At 39.7% G+C, this 22106-nt stretch overlaps 1 protein-coding gene across 14 annotated transcripts in view; it reads right to left on the reverse strand.

Moving 5' to 3' along the window:
* Positions 274 to 22106, reverse strand: part of PLD1 (phospholipase D1) — a 224052-nt gene continuing 202219 nt past the window's right edge. For 12 of the 14 annotated variants that reach the window (XM_005657100.3, XM_013990128.2, XM_021068439.1 and 9 more), the window contains 3 exons: positions 16828 to 16981; positions 7916 to 8033; positions 274 to 5613 (listed from right to left, as the gene is read on the reverse strand). In XM_005657100.3, coding sequence (XP_005657157.1) covers positions 5389 to 5613; positions 7916 to 8033; positions 16828 to 16981 — 497 coding nt within the window. In that variant the 3' untranslated portion in view covers positions 274 to 5388. 14 annotated transcript variants of the gene reach the window in all.

Below are 22106 nucleotides of genomic sequence, written 5' to 3' on the forward strand. Positions count from 1 at the left end.
TTGGGAAAATGATTTTCCTTCAGGGTATAAGAGGTGACTGGAAGAGGAGGGGGCCAAAGGGGGGGCCTCTCTTTCTTTCTCATTCTGGGGGCTGCCAAGACGTGTGCATTCAGTTTTCGAGAGAAGACTGGGAGCAGCAGGGGATGCTGGGACTCTTACATCAACCTTCGTGGGCACCCACAGCAGCTCCACAGGCACACTTTTCTGTCTCTAGGTCAGACCTACAGCAGCACAGGAGCTCCAAAAACCCCATATGCAGAATGAGGAATCTTGTTTTCAAATAGAGGGATGCTGCTGATCTCACACCTTTAATTGTTTAATTCATGAATATTTACATTTAAAAAACAGCAATTAAGGGACCAGGCATAAAAAGCATTAACTATGAGACAGAGAATGTATGCATCATTTCCAAGGCTTACTAGAAGGAAAATCCAGGGATACTGAGTTTCTTGAGTTCACAGTTCTCATTCTGAATACAAACCCTTCAGCCTATCCATCCTCATTTAACACTTTAGTGACAAACATTGTCAGCCATGCTTGTCTTTGAGTGCTCAGCTGGGACAGGCTTGCGTTAATGGACAATAACTCTTTCAGAACCAAAAACCATGGGATTTTTCATTCCTGAAAGGAATTACCTTGTTAGAATAAATCTATCATAGAATGCAGGGCTTTGGGAGAGGGAAAACTTTGTTCATGGAAGAGGTTAAAACTCACCCAAATCGGTTTGGTTGAGGTGATCTAGCTGGACATTCTCCGTGCCCTCTAGAGGAAGAATCAATAAGTGTTTCTTAAGGATGGTAAGTATTTTCGGCTTTACGGATCATGTGGTCATAAGGCATGTAAACAAATGGACATGGCTGTGTACAAATGAAACTTTCTTTACAAAAACAGGAGGCCCAGCCTTAATTTGCCAAATTCTGTCATAAGTGTGAGGCTAGGAGCCCGAGCTCGGTTCAGAACATCTGAAGCTTTGGAATGGATGTTCATCATCAAGCATCTGGTTTTTGTCTTGAAGTCATGTGCTGCAACTGCGATACTTGGGTATGAATTTTTAAAATAATCGAGGAGAATATTAGCATCTTTGACCCAGACCATCTTATGTGAAGAATCCAAATGCAATATACATTAGGAGTGCATGATATTATATTTCCTAGCCTCAGACAGAACTAGGACAACATTCACTTAAATGCATTTATCTAGAATAAAGTGAACAATTATAGGTGCTGGGGAATAGGAAGGAGTAATTAAGCCTACGTTTTAGTTGGATTGTCATCCCAGTCTCTAACTCTTAAAAGTTTAAAATGATTAATGTGATAAATTTTCATTTATCTTACTTTGACTACTTTTTGCTCTTAAGTTAAAAATTAAAACTGATAAAAAGGAAAAATAAAATAACTCATAAGAAATCAAGCCATAGAGTTTTGGATTCCTTTAATGAATCCTCCCAATCTCAAGTCAAAGCAATGTCCCCCATGTGAATTAAATGCTCTAAGGATCATATTGTGGCACCTGCCCCACTCTAAAGAATCAATGCCAGTCTATTGATTCTTCACCTGCAACGTTCTGAGAGATGCCAATGAATTATTTTTTTCCAGTGGAATTCTAGATTTAAGAATTTCTCAAGGCCTACCCTTGATAAAACCCATTTGAAACCTCCAAACTGCCAGTAGTAATTGGTTTTAGAGGATCTTACAAGGAAATAGAAATGTATCCTAAGAAAACTTATAATCCATTAGTGTTTACCCTTTTAATACAAGAGAGAGGAGAGAGAGATGAGAAGACAGGAAAGGTCCTCTTTAGCCCCGCTACAGAGGGGGACAGCTCTGAAAATGCTCCAGTGCCACATCAGATTAGAGATGTTAAAAAGAACCATTACTTCTGTTAAAAAATATTAGTATTTTGTCAGTCACGTAAAAACAGGAGTTAAACCAAAAATTTAATAGAGGCCTAATGTTATTTTTTCCAAGAAATCATTTTCTTTTCCTCTAGAATGGCTTCCATAATAAGGAAGGACTCTGGCTGGGGACAAAGGTTGACGGAATAAGGAATAAGGAGAGGTAGAAAGAACTGCAGGTTCTTCATGATATATGTAAAATCTGTTCTGTCTGTTGCCTTATATCTACAAAAAAGTCTTCCCAGCTTGCTGTTTTTGTTTTTTAAATTTTTTACAGCCACATCTGTGGGCATATGGAAATTCCTGGGTTTGGGGTCAAATCAGAGCTGCAGCCTATGCCACAGCTACAGCAATGCTGGATCCGAGCTGTGTCTGCAACCTTCACCACAGCTTACGGCAATGCCGGATCCTTAACCGACTGAGCAAGGCCAGAGATTGAAACTGCCTCCTCACAGACACTATGTTGGAGTTACAACGGAAACTCCTGGCTTGCTGTTTTTATCTGAAAGGCTGTTAATTCTTGATCTATTACAATTTCCCAAGTTATTACTTAAGAGATTAGTGGCTTGTGTTTTTGACTACCTACAAACAAAATTTTATTCCAAAAATGATACTGAAATAAAACCACTATTTTGATTACAGTATGCCATTCAGTCATCTAACTCTCTGAGCTTCTCTGTGATCATTACACCTGGGAACTAAGACAATCCCATGGAAGGGTGGGTCACAAAATGGATACTTGCTCCTGAGAAAATGCTTGCACCAGACGTGCTGTGTTGAGTTGCCTCTAACAGCTAAGCTTGGCCAATTTGACTTGCTTTACTAGGCCATGACCACTTTCTACCCTTTAATTCTTATAGACTTTTTCCTTCTTGAAAACAAAAATTATTACAGAGGTTATCAGAGTGTCAGGTACGGCATTTGTAGGCACTTCGAAAAGATTATAGTCAACTTAAGAGGTGGAACAGGTTCATAAGAGCTTTAAAAAACTCTTGAATCACTTGCATTTTAAAGTTTATAACAGACATGGCAATGTTAAAGGTAAATTATTTGAACTACTGTTAGGTAGTCATGGTGTCAGAGAATGATGGGTAATTAGGCCATACAGGACATCTGTGTCCACAGTCCATGCAGTTTTTGCAGAATGCTGCACTGTGTAAACTGCCACCACAAAATGGGCAGTTATTGCACTGAACTTCCCATAAAATCTACCCAGATAAATCTTGTAGCCTCTCATTTTTGCAGACGATCATCTTGCCTTTGAGAAGATGCAGAAGAAAAGAAACTTGCTACGGAAACCAGCAGGAAGATTTCTTGTCTGAGACTCCATAAGTTTTTCATTTCGTTAGCTTTCTCCTCCATCTCCTATATTCATCCAACAAACATGTACTGAGCACCTCCTATGTGCCAGGCACTGTTCCAGGCTCTGAGGATATACTATGAACAAAACATAGGGAAGTCCCTGCCCTGTGGAGCTTACATTCTTGGAAAGTGAGAGGGACAAGCACATAAACACATAATATCACAGGGTTCAAAATAGCTCAGGACATCATGTCTGAAATCCATTTACTGCAGCTCCTCATTTGGGGTACCAATGAGTGAAAGGAGAGACCAGCCATGAACTGTAGCAATGTCACTGATCCTAATGGGTGAACCTCAGTGAGTCCTTCGAGTGCAACTAAATTGGGTCTCAGTTTCTTCATCTATAAGAGGGGGAGAGGTTGGATTAAGTGATTTTTTTAAAAAAGACAAAAGGTCCCTTTCAGGCTTTAATTGTCATGGTTTTATGGGAACACCTTGCAAAAAATCAAGAACCAGTGTGTTGACTGTTCTATATTTTAAAAAACATTTAAAAAGAAAACCTAAGAAATCATTAGGTATTGAACGTACACTCAACATTTTAAATGCCAATCTAACCTTCATAAATAGCAAATTTATGCATATACCTGCTGTGGAATGAAGTCATTTCACAATCTTCAGCCATCATAAAAGCTTATTCATTTCCACGGTGAGTTACAGAGTCCCACCTCATTTGTAAAACTCTCTCCTAGGTGTGACACTGTCTCTCTCCTACTACCCCAGGTCACTGACTTAGTGCTCCTTTCCCACTGGACCATCAGCCCTATGAAAACATAGACTGGATCCTTGCTTCTTCAGATGAGGCAACCCTTCGATGTGTAATCATTACACCTACACACATGTGCCTCAGGCCTCTTGGTAGCCCACATTAGTTCTTCAGGCTGTGAGAATAGTTCTGCTTAATAAAATTAGAGCAATGTGGGGCCAAAAGGTAGGCTAACATCCAAAAACTGAGTTTCCAGAACAATTCACAGACTAGGATAACGTGAATTAATAAATAATTCTAACCTCTTTGGAAGCCCTGGTGGAATGTTAATATATATTTAATAATGCAAGTGAAATAGCATATATTTTGCAATCAGTTAATTTTTCTTAAAGAAGGTAACCCAGCTAGAGAGCTGAATATCAAATAAGGTTAGGCTCCTACTCATTCCCTTGGTTCGAGTTTTGAAGCTCCTGATTCTCTTGAAAGACAAGTTGTATTCACTGGTTTGATTTTTGAAATGTAGAAACTCAAATTTCAATCAACCTAGCAGCTAAGGATGACAGAAAATTTACAGGACTATTAGAAATCTTCTCTTCTAATCTGGAGCAGATCCCTATTGACATGGAAGTTTCTAAAGGCAGCATGCTCTGTCTTTGAGTTTCATCGGTTGCTGTGTAATCACATATCCCACATGTTTTCAAATTTGATCAGGTGGGCCCTATCACAAGGACACATCTTGTCAGTGCCCTCGGAGGCAAAGTGAAATCTCTGTCGTAACAACCAAATTTAATTCCTTCCTGTTGCTCTGTGGTGTCAGTCAGAAGCACCTAACATGGGCTGCCATGTAGACTAAGGTCTGTCCTATCCTTTCAGTCACGTGAAAGGAGTGCAGACCACATCCTCGGCTGGGTGCACACATACTCTAGGACCAGATGAGCAGGACCGTCCCATGTAACCCTGAATAACCTTGAAGTGGCATCACATCTTCTGGCAATGAATATATCTCCATCAGAGCCTTCATGAACTATAAGAAGAAGGCACGTCCAGCAGACATCAGCTGTGTAAGTAAGGATCAGGGAAAAATAAGGAGGTTGAGATGACTTTTGGCAATGTAGATCACAGTTACAGGTAAATTCTTGTTAGTGAAGAACACGCACTTTGGTAGACGTCATGGAATTTAAGTATGTGTTTAAGCTGTGGGGTATATGCTACTTAAGAATGTAGTCTCCTTTCACAAGGATAGGCTAGAGGAATTATAAAGCCCTGCTGATATTTCTTGTCCTTACAGCCCTTCCCAGCAATCCAAAGGATCCAAGGTTGGATACAAGAGTGCACTTGGTCTGGCTTTGGCTGTTGTGTCTCCAGAAAGTCACAGTATGCTATGTACTCTTCAGGGTGGAAGTCTTTGAGCTGCAAACACCTATGACTCTTAAGTCCAAACCTCTGTGGGCACCATGGCTTCTTTGCTTCCAACAGAAGGCAGTAGGTTTTCTTCAGACAAGAAATAAAAGGGGAATTGCACCAAGAACCCACGGATCTTTTTCAGTTCCTCCTCAGCTCTAATGGGATCTTCCTTTGCTAATATGGGTTTGCTGATAAAGTCTCTCAGCTGAATTAAATTGTGCACTTCATCATTGGGAAGGCACCGGAACACCTGATTAAAATGCAAATGGGAAACCAAATAATAAGTTTAAAAGAAAGTATGTCCTCTTTATGAAAAACACTCATTCCAACAGACAAAACTTTTGTTTATGAAACATGTTTGTTTTATGTTATAGCACAGACCTGATTGAAGGGTTGCTTCTTTATTTGCTACAAAGAGGCTGCTAGATTTGCTTCCATCAAAAATAAAACAAAACAAAAAAACATAGATAAATCCTATACCTGATCTACATAAGGGGTTGACTGTGGGATAAAGTCAAGCTAGAGGAGAGGAATTTCATGTGTGATACTTCACTTTAAGGTTAATTTTGGGAGTAATGATCACCTCCAGAATTTCACTGGAGGTTCTGATCCAGAAGGAAATATGTATAGTACATATTCTCTAACTTTTGATTTTGGAAAATGTTCATATTTGTACTTTTACTTAAAATTGTCAATTGTACATGTATTTTGCTAACTGAAAATGTTTCACACATCGTAACACTTCACACCTGAAAACTTCAGCATTTTTTTTTTTTCCTCTTTAGGGCCACACACGTGGCATATGGAAGTTCCCAGGCTAGGGGTCAAATTGAAGCTGCAGCTGCCAGCGTACACCACAGCCACAGCAATGCTGAATCCGAGCCGTGACTATAACCTATACCATGGCTCACGACAATGTGGGATCCTTAACCCACTGAGTGAGGCCAGGGATCAAACCTGCTTCCTCATGCATACTAGTCTGGTTCATTACCACTGAGCCACAGTGGGAACTTCCAATTCAGCATGTATTTCTTAAGAATGAGGACATGTACCTAAATAACCACAATACCACTCTCACACCTCAGAAAATCAATTCCATGTCATTTAAAATATGGTTCATATTCAGATTTATCCAATTATTCCCCAAATGTCTTCTATAGCTATCATCCCCCCATACATCATCCAAATAAGGCTGTGCCCTTCATTTTAAAAATCACATTTTAAAAGACTCCATGCACACGACCTAGTTAATCATGGCCTTGAGTCCTCAGTAGGAAATAAGGCTATGAGATTTGTCACGTTTCATTAGAAATGATGAATTTTTCTGTACTGAAGTGACTCTGCCAGTCAGAAGAATGCACTCTTTTTTTTTTTTTTTGTCTTTTTGCCTTTTCTAGGGCCACTCCCACGGCATATGGAGGCTCCCAGACCAGGGGTCTAAATGGAGCTGCAGCCGCCAGCCTACACCACAGCCACAGCAACGTAGGATCCGAGCTGCGTCTGCGACATACACCACAGCTCATGGCAACACCGATCTTTAACCCACTGAGCGAGGCCAGGGACCAAACCTGCAACCTCTCGGTTCCTAGTTGGATTTGTTAACCACTGAGCCACGATGGGAACTCCAGAAGAACACACTCTTACGCAATTTCTGAATGATGGTCAACGGATCTCAGCTTGAATACATGTATGATGGAAAGTTAGCTAGTTCATGATGTAACTTGTTCCAGTACTGGATGACTCAATTCTTGCACACTGTTTATCATCACCGTACAGAACTTACCAGAAGATGCATTTGGCCTCCCTAACAAATGAAGCTGGTTTTACAATGCCTTTCCAAAATTAGAGCTGTCTAACAAAGAAATTTTCTCATTATTAATAAGCTTCATCATTAGGATGGATACCACTTACTATGTACTAAATACATTTAACAAACTTTTTTTTTTTTTTTTAATCCTCATTATCTAGTGAATACCTCTCCCAAGTTATAGGAGGGGAAAGAATGGAAGGCTTGGAATGTCAAGTTACCATATACAAATTCTATCACCAGCAACTGAGTGAGCTGGGCTGAACCCAGGTCTGATTCGTTTTTTGATCCCATCTGCCTCAGTGTCACTAAATGAGTACAAAAGCTGGCTGGATAACCACCTACTAAGGATGCTCAAGATGGGATTCTGGAATCTGAGACCAGAATGCCACTGAAGTCTCTTCTAAAACCATAATCCATAAGTACTTTTTGACTCATTTTTTTATTTTTATTTAAACACTTTAATTTTTTTTTTTAATTTTGTTTTGGCCACACTCACGGCATGTGGAAGTTCCCGGGCCAGGGATTGAAACTGCGCCATGGCAGTGCCAATGCCAGATCCTTAACCTACTGCACCATCAGGGAACTCCTGACTCTGTCATTTTAATGTTTACACAGAAATATTTTATTCGACCAAACTTGGAGGTGTATTGGTTTTTTACACTCATTAAGAATTCTCTATACCAATAGTAATGATATGCCTTGTGATATAATTCAATTAAGGGGGGGGGTATGTGAACCTCACCTTATCATAAATTGTAGCATTTCGAGCCGCTGTTGAAACCCATACCTCCTTGAAGAATTTGTCACTCACTGGATCCTGAAGGTCTTCACTGGGTCCAGAAAGATAGCCTAGGACAACCCTGAAACACAAGTGTCCTCCAAAATGAGTAACTGAGACAAAGCAGTTTGTTGCAGGTACTGTTTCTAATGGTTACAGTAACTCAGGCACTCAGCCACAGCACCAAGTCCTTTTCTGTTTTCTCAGGAAATCAAAGATTTCAAAATTAAGACTAAGTGTGTGTCTGCATGTCTATACCAAAATGACCTAAGTTGCAAAAAAAATAAAACACTAAGTTGCTGTGATTCTTGAAAGTTTTAACTGTTAGAGAAAGACCTGCATTTTGTTCTAAGAGAGTCCTTGTCATTTGGTCTAAGAGAGTGAGGAGCTTGGAGAACAGGATTAGTACTCAAAGCACGTTTCAGCCAGTGTTCAAGCCCTTTCCAAGCGATCTCAGTAAATCCTCAACAACTTTATGGAGAAGCAACTATTATTATTTTCTTTTTATAGAAAAGGGAACTAAGGCACAGGGAGGTAAAGTAACCCACTCAAGGTCATACAGCTGGTAAACTGTAGACTGGGGACTCCAACCAGGACCACCTGGCTCCCAAACCTGTGCTCTTAACCAAGACTTGATCTCCTTTCCTTCCTTCCTTCCTTCCTTCCTTCCTTCCTTCCTCACTCCCTTCCTTTCTTCTCTCTTCCCTCCCTTGGCCCAAGAACTGTGCTGAACTCTAGGGAACAGAAATGAATACAAAAGACAAGGAGCCTCTCTGGGTGAAGTTTAATTTGGTGGGTTAGATCAACAATGAATAAAGAATCACCCTCAAAAGGAATTAATTAAGGAGTTCCCGTTGTGGCACAGTGGAAATGAATCTGACTAGGAACCATGGGGTTGGGGGTTCAATCCCTGGCCTCGCTCAGTGGGTTAAGGATCTGGTGTTGCTTTTGGGGGGTGGGGGGATGTGCTTGGGCTGTGGGATGGAAATCCTGTGAAATCAGATTGTTATGATCATTATACAACTACAGATGTGATAAATTCATTTGAGTAATAAAAAAAAAAAAAAAAAAGGATCTGGTGTTGCTGTGAGCTGTGGTATAGTTGCAGACATGGCTCGGATCCTGCATTGCTGTGGCTGTGTTGTAGGCTGGCAGCTGTAGCTCGGATTCCACCCCTAGTCTGGGAACCTCCGAATGCTTTGGGTGCGGCCCTAAAAAGCAGAAAAAAAAAAAAAAGAATTAATTAAAATGTGGAAATACCAGGTATTTGCCTATCCCTCCTTCCCATCTTTCAGGATTCAGTAAAAGATCGCATCTATAAAACTTGTTATAATTCCTCCTTCTCCTGTATCATATTTCTCCCCATCAATCCTGAGAGATTTGAATTGTCTTCCTTTGTCCCCCTACTGTGCTTCATATCTGCTTTGTTTATATCAGAGTACCTGCAATGCTTCACACACTTTTGTTCTTAACAGGCTGATCTCCCACTGCTAGCATGTAAATTCTTTGAAAGAACATGACTTGGCTATTCTCATATCCCCAGAGTACTGGGCATAAAAGAAGCCATGTTGTAAATTGACTGAGTTGATCAAATATAAACAGGGGACTAGAAATAACAAGACATTTTCAAGCAAAACAAGTTCTAGAGGTCATATTTGAAAATTGTAGGGTCTCTGTACTTACAGAAAGCCTGATAGTTAAAAAGCACTTCCACCTTAATCCTGTTAAGGTAGATGGTAGATGATTCCCATTTTACAAATGGAGAACTAAAGACTGGAGACATACTGTCAGTAGAGCTAGAATTGAAACTGAGTCCAAAGCCCTTTTCTCACTTGCCTGGCAGGTTCAAAGAATATCCAAAGGGCTTGTGCTACCTTGGAAACAGAAGTGGGGAAATGGGTCTCGGAAGGACTTTGGCTTTTACCTTTGTGTGAAATTGAGACATAACTACAGACACTGAAACAAGGAGGGACGAGATCTGACTTACATAATAAAATACAGCTGCGGTATTGAGACTAGACTGCAGGACAAGGGCTGAAACAGGGAGGCCAGTTAGGAGTCACTGCAGTGATCTGAGTAGGAGCTGGTGCTGGCTGGGGTGGTGGCCAGATCAGGATTCACTGACCTAGTAGACATAGTATGTGATAAAAAGTAGGGCATCGGGATGATGGAAAGGGTTCTGGCTTGAGCAGCTAGAAGAATGCAGCTGTCATTAGCTGAGATGGGGAATCCTCTAGGTAGAGACAGTTGGTGGGAGCACACCGGGAATTCAATTTTGAACGTGTTGGGACATCTATTAAATATTCAAGTGGCAATGCTAAGTGGGCAGTTGGATAAATGAACTGGGAGTTTGGGAGAGGAGGTTTGGCTGGAGATATACATCTGAGAATTGTCCACATATGTATCCCCTTAAAGCTATGTGACTTTAACTGAAATTACCAAAGCAGTGAGTGTAGAAAGAGAAGAGGACCAGTGCATCAATAGGAGGGGGAAGGAGCAGCAAGGGAGGCTGCAGCGAGGCTACCCAGAAGATGGGTGTTTGGGAACCATATGGTATCACATTCAGATGAGAATTGACCATTGGATTTAACAGTGTGGTGGTCATAATACTGTCATCCTCTTTGTATTTTAAGATGTAGATTCACATCATCATTTTTAATGGCAGCGGAATTTCCCATTATGTGAAATCTCATTCAACCAATTATTTCATCATGACTTTTTGGGTCACTTCCAGTTTTCCATTATTTATAAACAGTGCTATGATGAACATAATGTATTCATCACATATAATACTTTGTGAATTTTCTATGATTATTTTCACCAGGAGAAAGTTAAGAATTAAAATCCCTGGGTCAAATGATATGCAAAATTTACTTCAAGAAAGGCTGTTCCAGTACACACGCACTATTAACCATGCGTGTTCACCCCGGTCACCTCCAATATTATCAACTCCTGAAAAAGCTCAGCCAGCTTATGAGGATAAAAAGGCATCTCATTTTAGTTTTAGTCTGCACTTTTCCTACCATATAAAAATTCTCCAAACTAAATGGATCTGGGACCTGGGCTCACTAGGATTCTTAGAGTTTTATAACCTCAAAATTCTATTTCCACTTCAAATAATGTCTCCTTCAGACTATATAAAAATAACTTTCAAAAAAGTCCTAAGGGATGATGTTTGCACACAGATGCTGCAGCTCCTTAAGATCCAAAGCAAAATTTAACTGCACCAAATTGAAGGACAGTGCAAGTTATAACAATAAGCCAATTATAAAAGTACCTTTGATTTGAATCAGGTCTTAACCAGGTGAAAACAGAGCAGAAAGAATATTTCTGTGACTTTGCTTTTAAATGAGAACAAGAGGTGAGGCAATGTGTCTATCAAGTTTTCAGTAAGAGCTGGTGTGTAGAAAAACTATTTAATTTTAAGTCTGTAGCAGGCAGTATTCAGTAATCAATTATTTTTCCTGACAGTTTTTAGCTGTAAAATGAAAGTAAAAATAATATGTAGTACTCTGGGTATTCTTTTGAGGACTAAGGTTTCAGAGAAAACAAATTTGATTTTATGTTGATGCATATAAGGGCAATAATTTAATGTTTAATTGCTTGTGCTCCAGTGGGACAGTAGGAATAATGCACAAAATTGTTTCTGTTCTCTCCACTCTTCAGGTCTATCACTGTAAATGAATCTGAGTTCTACTTGTGTAGATAATGGCATCTGTTGAGTGATGTTTTATCTGTAAAGTTTGTATAATTTTCCAGGACTTAATGAACTGTTTGGCATGTAGTTTGACATTCAGTGCAGTACCCTGATGGTGGATTCTATTTGGAATTGATTTCACATCAAAACGTATCTCTCTGTTTCTATTCAGAAATAGCCCAGATGGAAAATGGATTGAAATTGCATTTTTTAAGGAAGTAAATAGCTTTACTCTAGACCACAATATTTATCTTTGAGAATATTTCCTTATTTCCTAATTTAAAAAAAGCTAAAATCAACCAGGCTTTCATGGTACTTTTTAACACATAATTTGTGTTTACCCCTGCGGGAAGGTAAAAAAGCTTGTTCAAAAACAATTGCCTCTTTAAGGCAGTTTGAAAGTCGCCAGGAAAAATAAAGCACCTAGGAATAAACTTAGCATGAGATGTATAGAGTCAGCAAAAAAAAAAAAAAAAAAAAAAAAACCCACAAAAGAACAACAACAAAAAAAACCTTTTTTTTTTTTTTTTTTTTTTTTTCTTTTTTACAGCTGCTCCTGCAGCATATGGAAGTTCCCAGGCTAGGGGCTGAATCAGAGCTGCAGCTGCCAGCCTACACCACAGCCACAGCAACACTGGATCTGATCCATGTCTGCGACCTACACCACAGCTTTCAGCAACGCAGGATCCTTAACCCACTGAGTGAGGCCAGGGATGGAACCTGCATCCTCATGGAGACTACATCAGGTTCTTAACCCGCCAAGCCACAATAGCAACTCCCACAATACTTCAATGATTACTGAAGACCAACTTCTGCTTCCAATAATGAAAACTCTGAAACTTTATTTCAAAAAATGGAGTAAATTGAAACCCATACTTTGTTCTTCAGTAGAATGTCACAGTATTATAAAGATGTCGATTCTTTTTCTATCAATGTGTAAATATACTATAATCCTGATTTTAGAAATAGAGAGAATTTGAATATACAATTTTAAAGTTCATGTGGAAGAATAACTATTTAAGAGTAGCTAAGATTATTCTGGAAAAGAATTCTAAATTGGGGGTGTGGCATGACAGGAAGTAGTATTAAAGTGCCTGGCTACAATAATTAAAGAGGTATCGCACTGGCAGGCAAGTCAACGGATTTTGAGTAGGATGCAACGGAGAGTACAGGTGAGTCAGGATGAGTGGCAGTTCAGTGCACCATGAAGAGGGACTGAGGTTAGAGAGGCAAAGGGCACCAGAGTCATGCAATTCTGGATCAGTTGATTTGTTTGGGAGAAAGAGTTAGCATCCCTACTCATATCTTCTGTTAAAATAAATAGCATGGGAGTTCCCGTCATGGTTCAGTGGTAACGAACCCAACTAGTATCCATGAGGATGTGGGTTTGATCCTTGGTCTCACTCAGTGGGTTAAGGATCCAGAGTTGCCTTGAGCTGTGGTGCTGTGACTGTGGTGAAGGCCGGCAGCTATAGCTCTGATTCAACCCCTAGCCTGAGAACTTCCCTAAAAAGACTAAATAAATAAATAGCAGATGTTAAATATAAAAATATCAACCAAGCACTAGAGGAAAATATAAGTAAATATTTTATCTTGGGCTGGGGAAGCGTTCTAAGCATATTTTTAAAAAGGGGGAAAAGAGAAAAATCTGACAGATTTGATTAATAAGAACTGACGTTTCCCCAAATACTCTACATATCATTAAAAGGCAATTGGCAAATCAGATCTGTAGCGAATGGCTGAAAGAAATCAGCCTCTTATATACTTCAGTTACTTATGAATCATGACAAGAAACAGAAACATTCCCACAAAAATGGGCAAAGGACATGAATGGTCTAGAAATTTACAAAAGAACAATTACAAATGGCTAATGAATGCATTTTTAACCCCTTGAATTGCAAGTTAAAATAATAAAATTCCATTTGAAACCCAAGAAATGGGCAAAGATTAAATAAAATAGTAGAACTCAGAAAAGATAAGAGGAATAAAGCCTCTGAAACACTGCTAAAGATACAATAAGTAGTCAGAGGGCAGAGGAAACTGCACACTCCCCTTGGCTAGAAATTCCATAGTTTAGGATTTCACGAAGGAAACAATTAAGAAAGTAAGCAAGATGCTATCTACAACCATATCCCCTCTTTTATATCAATGAAAAATCTGCCCGTCAATGGGGCTTTGGTTAAAGGAATTATGGCATACTCACACAATGTAATATGATGCAGCCATTAAATGTTACAGAAGAACACTTAATGATATGAAAAAGTGTGCGTCTAACATCATTTAAACAATAAAGAACTTTGTTAAACTGCAAGATTATAATATATATTTTTTTAAAAATACAGTATAGTAGTATTTATGTATAGAAAAAAGTGGAATGAGATACATAAAATTTTAAATTGTTAGCACTGAGTGGTGAGAGTACAGATAATTTTAATTTTCTTATTGCTTTTCTGTGTTTGCCAAATTTTCTACAATGAAAATATGTTGTCATCAGAACCCTCTGCTTCTATAATTACATACATATATAATAATTTCAAAAGCTATAAAGAAGCCTGCACCTTTGAAGAGAATACTAAAGTTCTCATGGAACTGAAAAGGTATGACATTTATTTCTAGTTTAGGAGGAAATATTAGTTTCTTTATATAAGCTGCAGTAAGCAATCAATGAGTTGATTAACAGCACACTAACTTTAAACTCTCCCTTGCTAAACAAAACAAATTAACATTAGACGCTAACTGAAATATCAATGAACTGAAAAAAAATTTACTGGTAAAACAATTAGTAACAAAGGCAATAAATAAAGCAATAAAAACTGTGAGAAGGTACTGACAGATTTTGAAGGATGGATTTACTAAACTCCTGAGGCAGAATGGAATCTCTGGAATTGAAGCTTGGTTCTCAAAAGCCAGAGTCTGGAGGGAGGGATGAGGAAATGGCTGTCAGCATTTGCCCGAGGGAGGGGAGTACAAGTTCTGTGCTTCTCTGCAAGTGAGCCTGTTTCCAGAAGCAACCATTAACACTGGAAGGGTTAAACAACAGCAGTGCAACAGTGTCTGTACAGTATCTTTCAGCAAACAGTTTGCAATACTACCCTTCTTCAGAGCCACTTGAGTCTATCTTATTGCAGAGGCCACACTGAAATCCCATCCTGGCCAATATGGTTCCAGGATCATAAAGCTGTGAACTTAAGGACAAAAGCATACAGGTGGGAGAGTGTTCAGGGTATTCCACACATAGTGGGGACGTGTGTGTCTGAAGTGGCTCAGGAAGAAGGAAGGGAGATTATAACTTTTTTGGAAAAAAAAAAAAATGAGAGTTCCCTTTTCTCTACACCCCCTCCAGCATTTGTTATTTGGGGACTTATTAATGATGGCCATTCTGACTGGTGTGAGGTGGTATCTCGTGGTAGTTCTGATTTGCATTTCTCTAATAATCAGTGATGTTAAGCATTTTTTCATGTGCTTGTTGGCCACCTGTACATCTTCCTTGGAAAAATGTCTATTCAGGTCTTTTGCCCATTTTTCAATTGGGTTGTTGGCTTTTTTGCTGTTGAGTTGTATAAGGTGCTTGTATATTCTAGAGATTAAGCTCTCGTCAATTGTATCATTTGAAATTATTTTCTCCCACGGCACAAATGAATCTTTCCACAGAAAAGAAAATCATGGACTTGGAGAATAGACTTGTGGTTGCCAAGAGGGAGGGGGGAGGGAGTGGGGTGGATTGGGAGCTTGAGGTTAATAGATGCAAACTATTGCCTTTGGAATGGATTAGCAATAAGATCCTGCTGTGTAGCACTGGGAACTATGTCTAGTCACTTATGATGGAGCATGATAATGTGAGAAAATAGAATGTGTACATGTATGTGTAACTGGGTCACCATGCTGTACAGTAGAAAAAACAATTGTATTGGGGAAATAACAATTAAAATTTTTTTTAAAAAAAGGAAAACTAAAGGCAAAAACAAAAAAAAAAAGAGATAAGGAGTCCTTGGGGAGTGGTTGAACAGAGGAAGTGATGATCTCTGAAATTAGGTTCTAGAAGGATCACTTTGACCCCGGGACTAGACCACAGGGGCTAGGGGTCAGTTAGAGCCCTGCCCAGGAAAGTTCTCAGTAACACTTAACTGAATGAAGGACTTAGGGTCACCTGACCCTGGCTTCCTAGCCCAGTGTCCCCTGCTTAATCACAATTTGTTTAAAACGCACGTCTTCTTGCAGAAGACCAGGGAATCTTCCATTTGTGGAGTCACCTTAAATCTGAGAACTGAAGCTTCCACATTTAACTTTAACACCAGAGTCTCTAACAATCTCCTTTAGTAATTTTTACATGTCATTGTATCACTGGAGCTATTTCAGTCTCTAAAAATGGACTCACTCTAAAAAAGTTAAACACCAGATGGTTTGACCTGGTCCTAAATCAATAGGTTTAAAATACTAGTTTTCTGGATTACACTAAAAACAATAAAAAAAATATTAAAAGAAGAAATGTTTGTGCTCCACATAAAGTCATTTTGCATACGACTGGTAGTTCACACCCCATGTTCTGGAAGACACTGTTTTATTTATTTATTTATTTATTTGTCCTTTTTTTTTTTTTTCTGTCTTTTTGCTATTTCTTTGGGGCGCTCCTGCGGCATATGGAGGTTCCCAGGCTAGGGGTCAAATCGGAACTGTGGTTACGCGTCTGCAACCTACACCACAGCTCACGGCAACACTGGATCGTTAACCCACTGAGCAAGGGCAGGGACCGAACCCGCAACCTCATGGTTCCTAGTCGGATTCATTAACAACTGCGCCACGATGGGAACTCCTATTTGTCTTTTTAGGACCGCACCTGCAGCATATGGAAGTTCCCAGGCCAGGGGTCGAATTGGAGCAGTAGCTGCTGCCTTTGCCACAGCCACAGCAACATGGGATCCGAGCTGCATCTGCAACCCACACCATAGCTCACAGCAAGCCAGATCCTTAACCCACTGAGCGAGACCAGGGGTCCGACCTGCATTCTTATGGACACTAGTCGATTCCTTTCTGCTGAGCCACAACAGGAACTCTTGAGGAGACACTGTTTTAGACAAGGAAGATCTGGAGATGGCATGTGTGCTAAGGGCAGGAGGCTGGGCTGGGTTCCGTGCCCACTGAAGCTGGACTACGTCAGGGAGACCCAGCTGTGGAGACCCACCTAAAGCACTTTAGCCGAAGTCCTTGTGCGAACTGGCCAGCTTGGTACTGTTTTCCATCCATTACGGAGGGGACTGTCTCTGTGTCCTGCACAATGACAGCCATTTCACTGTCACGTTTGCCTAGCATGCTTCGGTCGTTTATGTTGGCAGAGCCTGTAAGGAAAAACAGTCAAAGTGAACAATTTTCTCATCATGGCAGACACTCATTTGTCCTCCAGACTCAATTCTTCCTTGCTAACGACACCCTAATTTTGTTCAGGTTGCCAAGAGACGCTGTGCTTTAGGGAGGCAGGGCCCTCCCTAACCCAGGGTGAATCTTGCTTGATTGGTCTAAGCCAGCTATGGTCATTTCATTATTTCTGCCAGTGGCTAGCTTAGAAGTGGCACCAGACATGACTCTAGCCAGTGCAATGTGAAGGAAACTTTCTGAGAAAGTTTTTCTCTCTCTTATAAACAGATACCAGAACAAGGTGGTGTCTCTTGCCATCTTTGGATACTCTGACTTGAAGGGGTGCAGGAGGACAAGATAATGGAGCTCCTGCAGCATTTTGTAGCCAAGGGGACAGACAGACAAGTTGAAGATGGCAGAGCAGAAAGGGGAAAGACTCTGGGTTTTTTAAGTCATTGAACTATAACTTTCTTACCATCTCTTATGTGAAGTAATACATTTTCCATATTATTTCACATACCTCTAGCTGAGTTTTCTATCTTGCAGCTCAAAGGATTCTAACTGATATAGCCATTAAGCACACAAAGAACAAGAACGCTTACCAGTTTAGTTCAGTCAGCTTTTATACTTCAGAATCAGACTGTAGACTTTAACTCATGGTTATTTAATTATAAATCTCAAAACCCAAGAGGACCTTCACAAGCAATACTGCCCACTCTCAAACACAGATTATTATTAGTGGCTTTGGGTTTCCATTCTCTTGCTTCATTTGTGTGGCATGCCAACAGCTTCTGTAACAACTGCCCTCCATTCTATTTTTAAATCCAAATGAGCTGAGAATGTTACTTTCACATGTGAAGGGCAAGTATTTTAATATTAGTTCAACCTGTGCTTTCTGGGATCCTCTGCTGTCTATTCAAAAACCTGGTTACATTTTTTGCATTAATCATTGTGGATCCATGCTTTTGAATCCTTGAGGTGTCCTACAAACTACAGAAGGGGCCTGGCTGACCCCTTTTCCTTCTTATTCCTTCTTCCCTGGTCCTATAGTCACTGCTTCTGCAGATGCGGAGCCGAATGGTCGGGCTGAACAGGAGCATGAGCTGCCCTCTGTGACGGGGACCATCAGAGTCCAAGGTGTTAGCAGCCCTTCCCTTAGCCCAAATGTCGAAAGGTGGGACATGAGTGGAGGCTGGCCCTTCCTGAAGAGGCTTTACTGCCATTTGCTACAATATTGTCATGTAGTTAACATATAAATCTATGATAACTGCAGATGCAAACAGTGCCTCACAGGGACCCTGGGTGACAGAGAAAGGATGAAACATTTCACAGAAATTAAGGAGCACTATTAGAGCCTTGAAAGGTGGGACTCATCTTTGAAACACACTTGATTTTTAGCAACAAGTCATCCTTTATACGTACACACTTACATTTTAATTACACTATAACACCTAGGAAGCTTTTGAAAGATACTGGTACTGGGACATCACATCCACATTCTTTTCAAGTGCACAGGGAACATTCTCTACTGACCACATACTAGGGGACAATACAAGCTGCAATACATTTCAAAGTATAGAAATTTTCTCAGGCATCTTTTCTGACCATGATAGTATGATACTGGATATCAACCACATAAAAAGAAATGAGAAAAAAAGATTGCATGGAGACCAAACACCTTGCTACTAAAAACCAATGGGTCAACAATGAAATCAAAGAGGAACTTAAAAAATACCTTGAGACAAATGATAATGAAAACACAACCTTGCAAAATCTATGGGATACAGCAAAGGCAGTTCTTAGAGGGAAGTTCATAGTCATACAGGCCTTCATAAAAGTTACTGGTGCCAAAGACAAAACAAAAACAAAAACACCTTGATGCCTGGGCCCCAAACCAAACCAATTATTCAGAATTTCTGGAAGTAAGAACTAGGCATTAATATTTTCCCCTAATACCACTCTCTTCTCTTTATTTATCAACTAATCCATCTTTGGCTAGGGAAATTAATTTGAACATAAATTGCAGACAGGAACAAACTTCCCCTTAAATGACATATTTTTAAAGCCACCAGGCAATCCTAACGCAGCCAGGGTTGAAACCCACAGGACTAGATTAAATGTAATCACTCTTTGGAGTTCCCACTGTGGGGCCGTGGGTTAAGAATTCAACTGGCAGCTTGGGTCACTGCAGAGGCTCAGGTTTGATACCTGGCCTGGTGAAGTGGGTTAAGGATCCAGTGTTGCTGCAGCTGTAGTATAAATTGCAGCTAAGGCTCTGATTTGATTCTTGACCTGAGAACTTCCTGTGAGTGCAGCCATTTAAAAAAAATGTAATCACACTTAACTGGGGCAGCAGCCTTTTTTTTTTTTTTTTTAACCAACTATTTTTTAATCACTCTGAAACACAGCATTGTACAGGGTGCATATATGGGTGTTAAAAAACATGCAGTGGAATCATGATGTTACAAAATTCTATGACCTTTTCTCAGGTCACATATTTCTAATTGCATTCTTTTTTTTATCATTTTTTTTACTGCTCAAATGAATTTATCACATCTGTAGTTGTATAATGATCATAACAATCTGATTTCACAGGATTTCCATCCCATAGCCCAAGCACATCCCCCCAACCCCCAAACTGTCTCCTCCGGAGACCATAAGTTTTTCAATGTCTGTGACTCAGCATCTATTCTGCAAAGAAGTTCCGTCTGTCCTTTTTTCAGATTCCACATGTCAGTGAAAGCATTTGATGATGGTGTCTCATTGTATGGCTGACTTCACTTAGCATGATAGTTTCTAGGTCCACCCATGTTGCTAAAAATGCCGGTATTTCATTATTTTTAATGGCTGATTAATATTCCATTGTGTATATATACCATTTCGTCTTGATCCACCCCTCTGTCGATGGACATTTAGGTTGTTTCCATGGTTTGGCTATTGCATATAGTGCTGCAATGAACACTGGAGTACATGTGTCTTTGCGAGTCCTGGTTTTCTCTGGATAGATGCCCAGGAGTAGGATTGCTGGATCAAATGGTAGTTCTAGTTTTAGTTTTCTGAGGAATCTCCATACTGCTTTCCACAGTGGTGGTTGCACAAATTTACAATCCCACCAACAGTGGAATAAGGTTCCTTTTTCTCCACACCCTCTCCAGCACTTATAGTTTGTAAATGTTTTGATGATGGCCATTCTGGCTGGTGTAAGGTGGTACCTCAGAGTGGTTTTGATTTGCATTTCTCTAATAATGAGTGATGTTGAACATCTTTTCATGTGTCTATAGGCCATCTGTATGTCTTCTTTGGAGAACTGTCTGTTTAGATCTTCTGCCCATTTTTTGATGGGGTTGTTTGTTTTTTTGGTATGGAGCTGCAGAAGGTGTTTATAAATTTTGGAGATTGATCCCTTATCAGTCGATTCATTTGCAAAGATTTTCTCCCATTCTGTGCGGTGTCTTTTTGTGTTGTTTAGGGTTTCCTTTGCTGTGCAGAAACTCTTAAGTTTAATTAGGTCCCATTTGTTTATTTTTGTTTTTACTGTCAGTCCTCTAAGAGGTGGATCTGAGAAGATGTTGCTGTCGTTTATGTCAGAGAGTGTTTGGCCTATGTTTTCCTCTAGGAGCTTGATAGTGTCTGGTCTTATATCTAGGTCTTTAATCCATTTGGAGTTTATTTTTGTGTATGGTGTTAGGGAGTGTTCTAATTTCATTCTTTTCCATGTGGCTGTCCAAATTTTCCCAGCACCACTTGTTGAACAAGCTGTCCTTTCTCCATTGTATATTCTTGTCTCCTTTGTCATAGATTAGTTGACTGTAGGTGTGGGGGTTTAATTCTGGGCTTTCTATCCTGTTCCACTGATCTATAGTTCTGTCTTTGTGCCAGTACCATGTGGTTTTGATGATTGTTGCTTTGTAGTATAGTCTGGAGTCTGGGAGCCTGATTCCTCCAGCTCCATTTTTCTTTTTCAGGATGTCTTTGGCTATTCTGGGTCTTTTGTGCTTCCAAACAAACTTTAAAATACTTTGTCTGGGTTTGGTGAAAATTGTCCTTGGTAATTTGATAGGGATTGCATTGACTCTGTAGATTGACTTGGGTAGTATAGTCATTTTGATAATATTGACTCTTCCAATCCCAGAGCATTATATATCTTTCCATCTATTTGTGTCATCTTTGATTTCTTTCATCAGTGGCTTGTAGTTTTCAGAGTATAGGTCTTTTGTTTCTTTAGGGAGGTTTACTCCTAGGTATTTTATTCTTTTGGTTGTGATGGTAAACGGGATTGCTTCCCTAATTTCTCTTTCTGATCTTTCATTGTTAGTGTGTAGAAATGCTGTCGATTTCTGTGTATTGATTTTTTATCCTGTGACTTTGCCAAATTCGTGGATGAGCTCTAACAGCTTTTTGGTAGAGTCTTTAGGATTCTCTAGGTATAGTATCATGTCATCTGCAAATAGGGATAGTTTTACTTCTTCCTTTCCAATTTGGATTCCTTTTATTTCTTTTACTTCTCTGATTGCTGTGGCTAGGACTTCCAAAACTATGTTGAATAGTAGTGGGGAGAGCAGACATCCTTGTCTTGTTCCTGATCTCAGCAGGAATTCTTTCAGCTTTTCACCATTGAGAATGATGTTCGCTGTGGGATTGTCATGTATGGCCTCTATCATGTTGAGGTAGGTTCCCTCTATGCCCACTTTCTGAAGGGTTTTTTATCAGAAATGGGTGTTGGATTTTGTGAAAGGCTATTTCTGCATATATTGAGAGGATCATATGGTTTTTATTCTTCAGTTTGTTAATGTGGTGTACCACACTTATTGATTTGTGGATATGGAAGAATGCTTGCATCCCTGGGATAAATCCCACTTGGTCATGATGTACAATCCTTTTAATGTATTGTTGGATACAGTTTGCTCGTATGTTGTTGAGGACTTTTGCATCAATGTTCATCAGTGAAATTGGCCTGTAGTTTTCTTTTTTTGTGGCGTCTTTGTCTGGTTTTGGTACCAGGGTGATGGTGTCCTCATAGAATGAGTTTGGGAGTATCCCTTCCTTTGCAATTTTTTGAAATAATTTCAGAAGGAGAGGTGTTAGCTCTTCTCTAAATGTTTAATAGAA

The sequence above is a fragment of the Sus scrofa genome, chromosome 13 (assembly GCF_000003025.6).
Source record: "Sus scrofa isolate TJ Tabasco breed Duroc chromosome 13, Sscrofa11.1, whole genome shotgun sequence".
NCBI lineage: Eukaryota > Metazoa > Chordata > Mammalia > Artiodactyla > Suidae > Sus > Sus scrofa.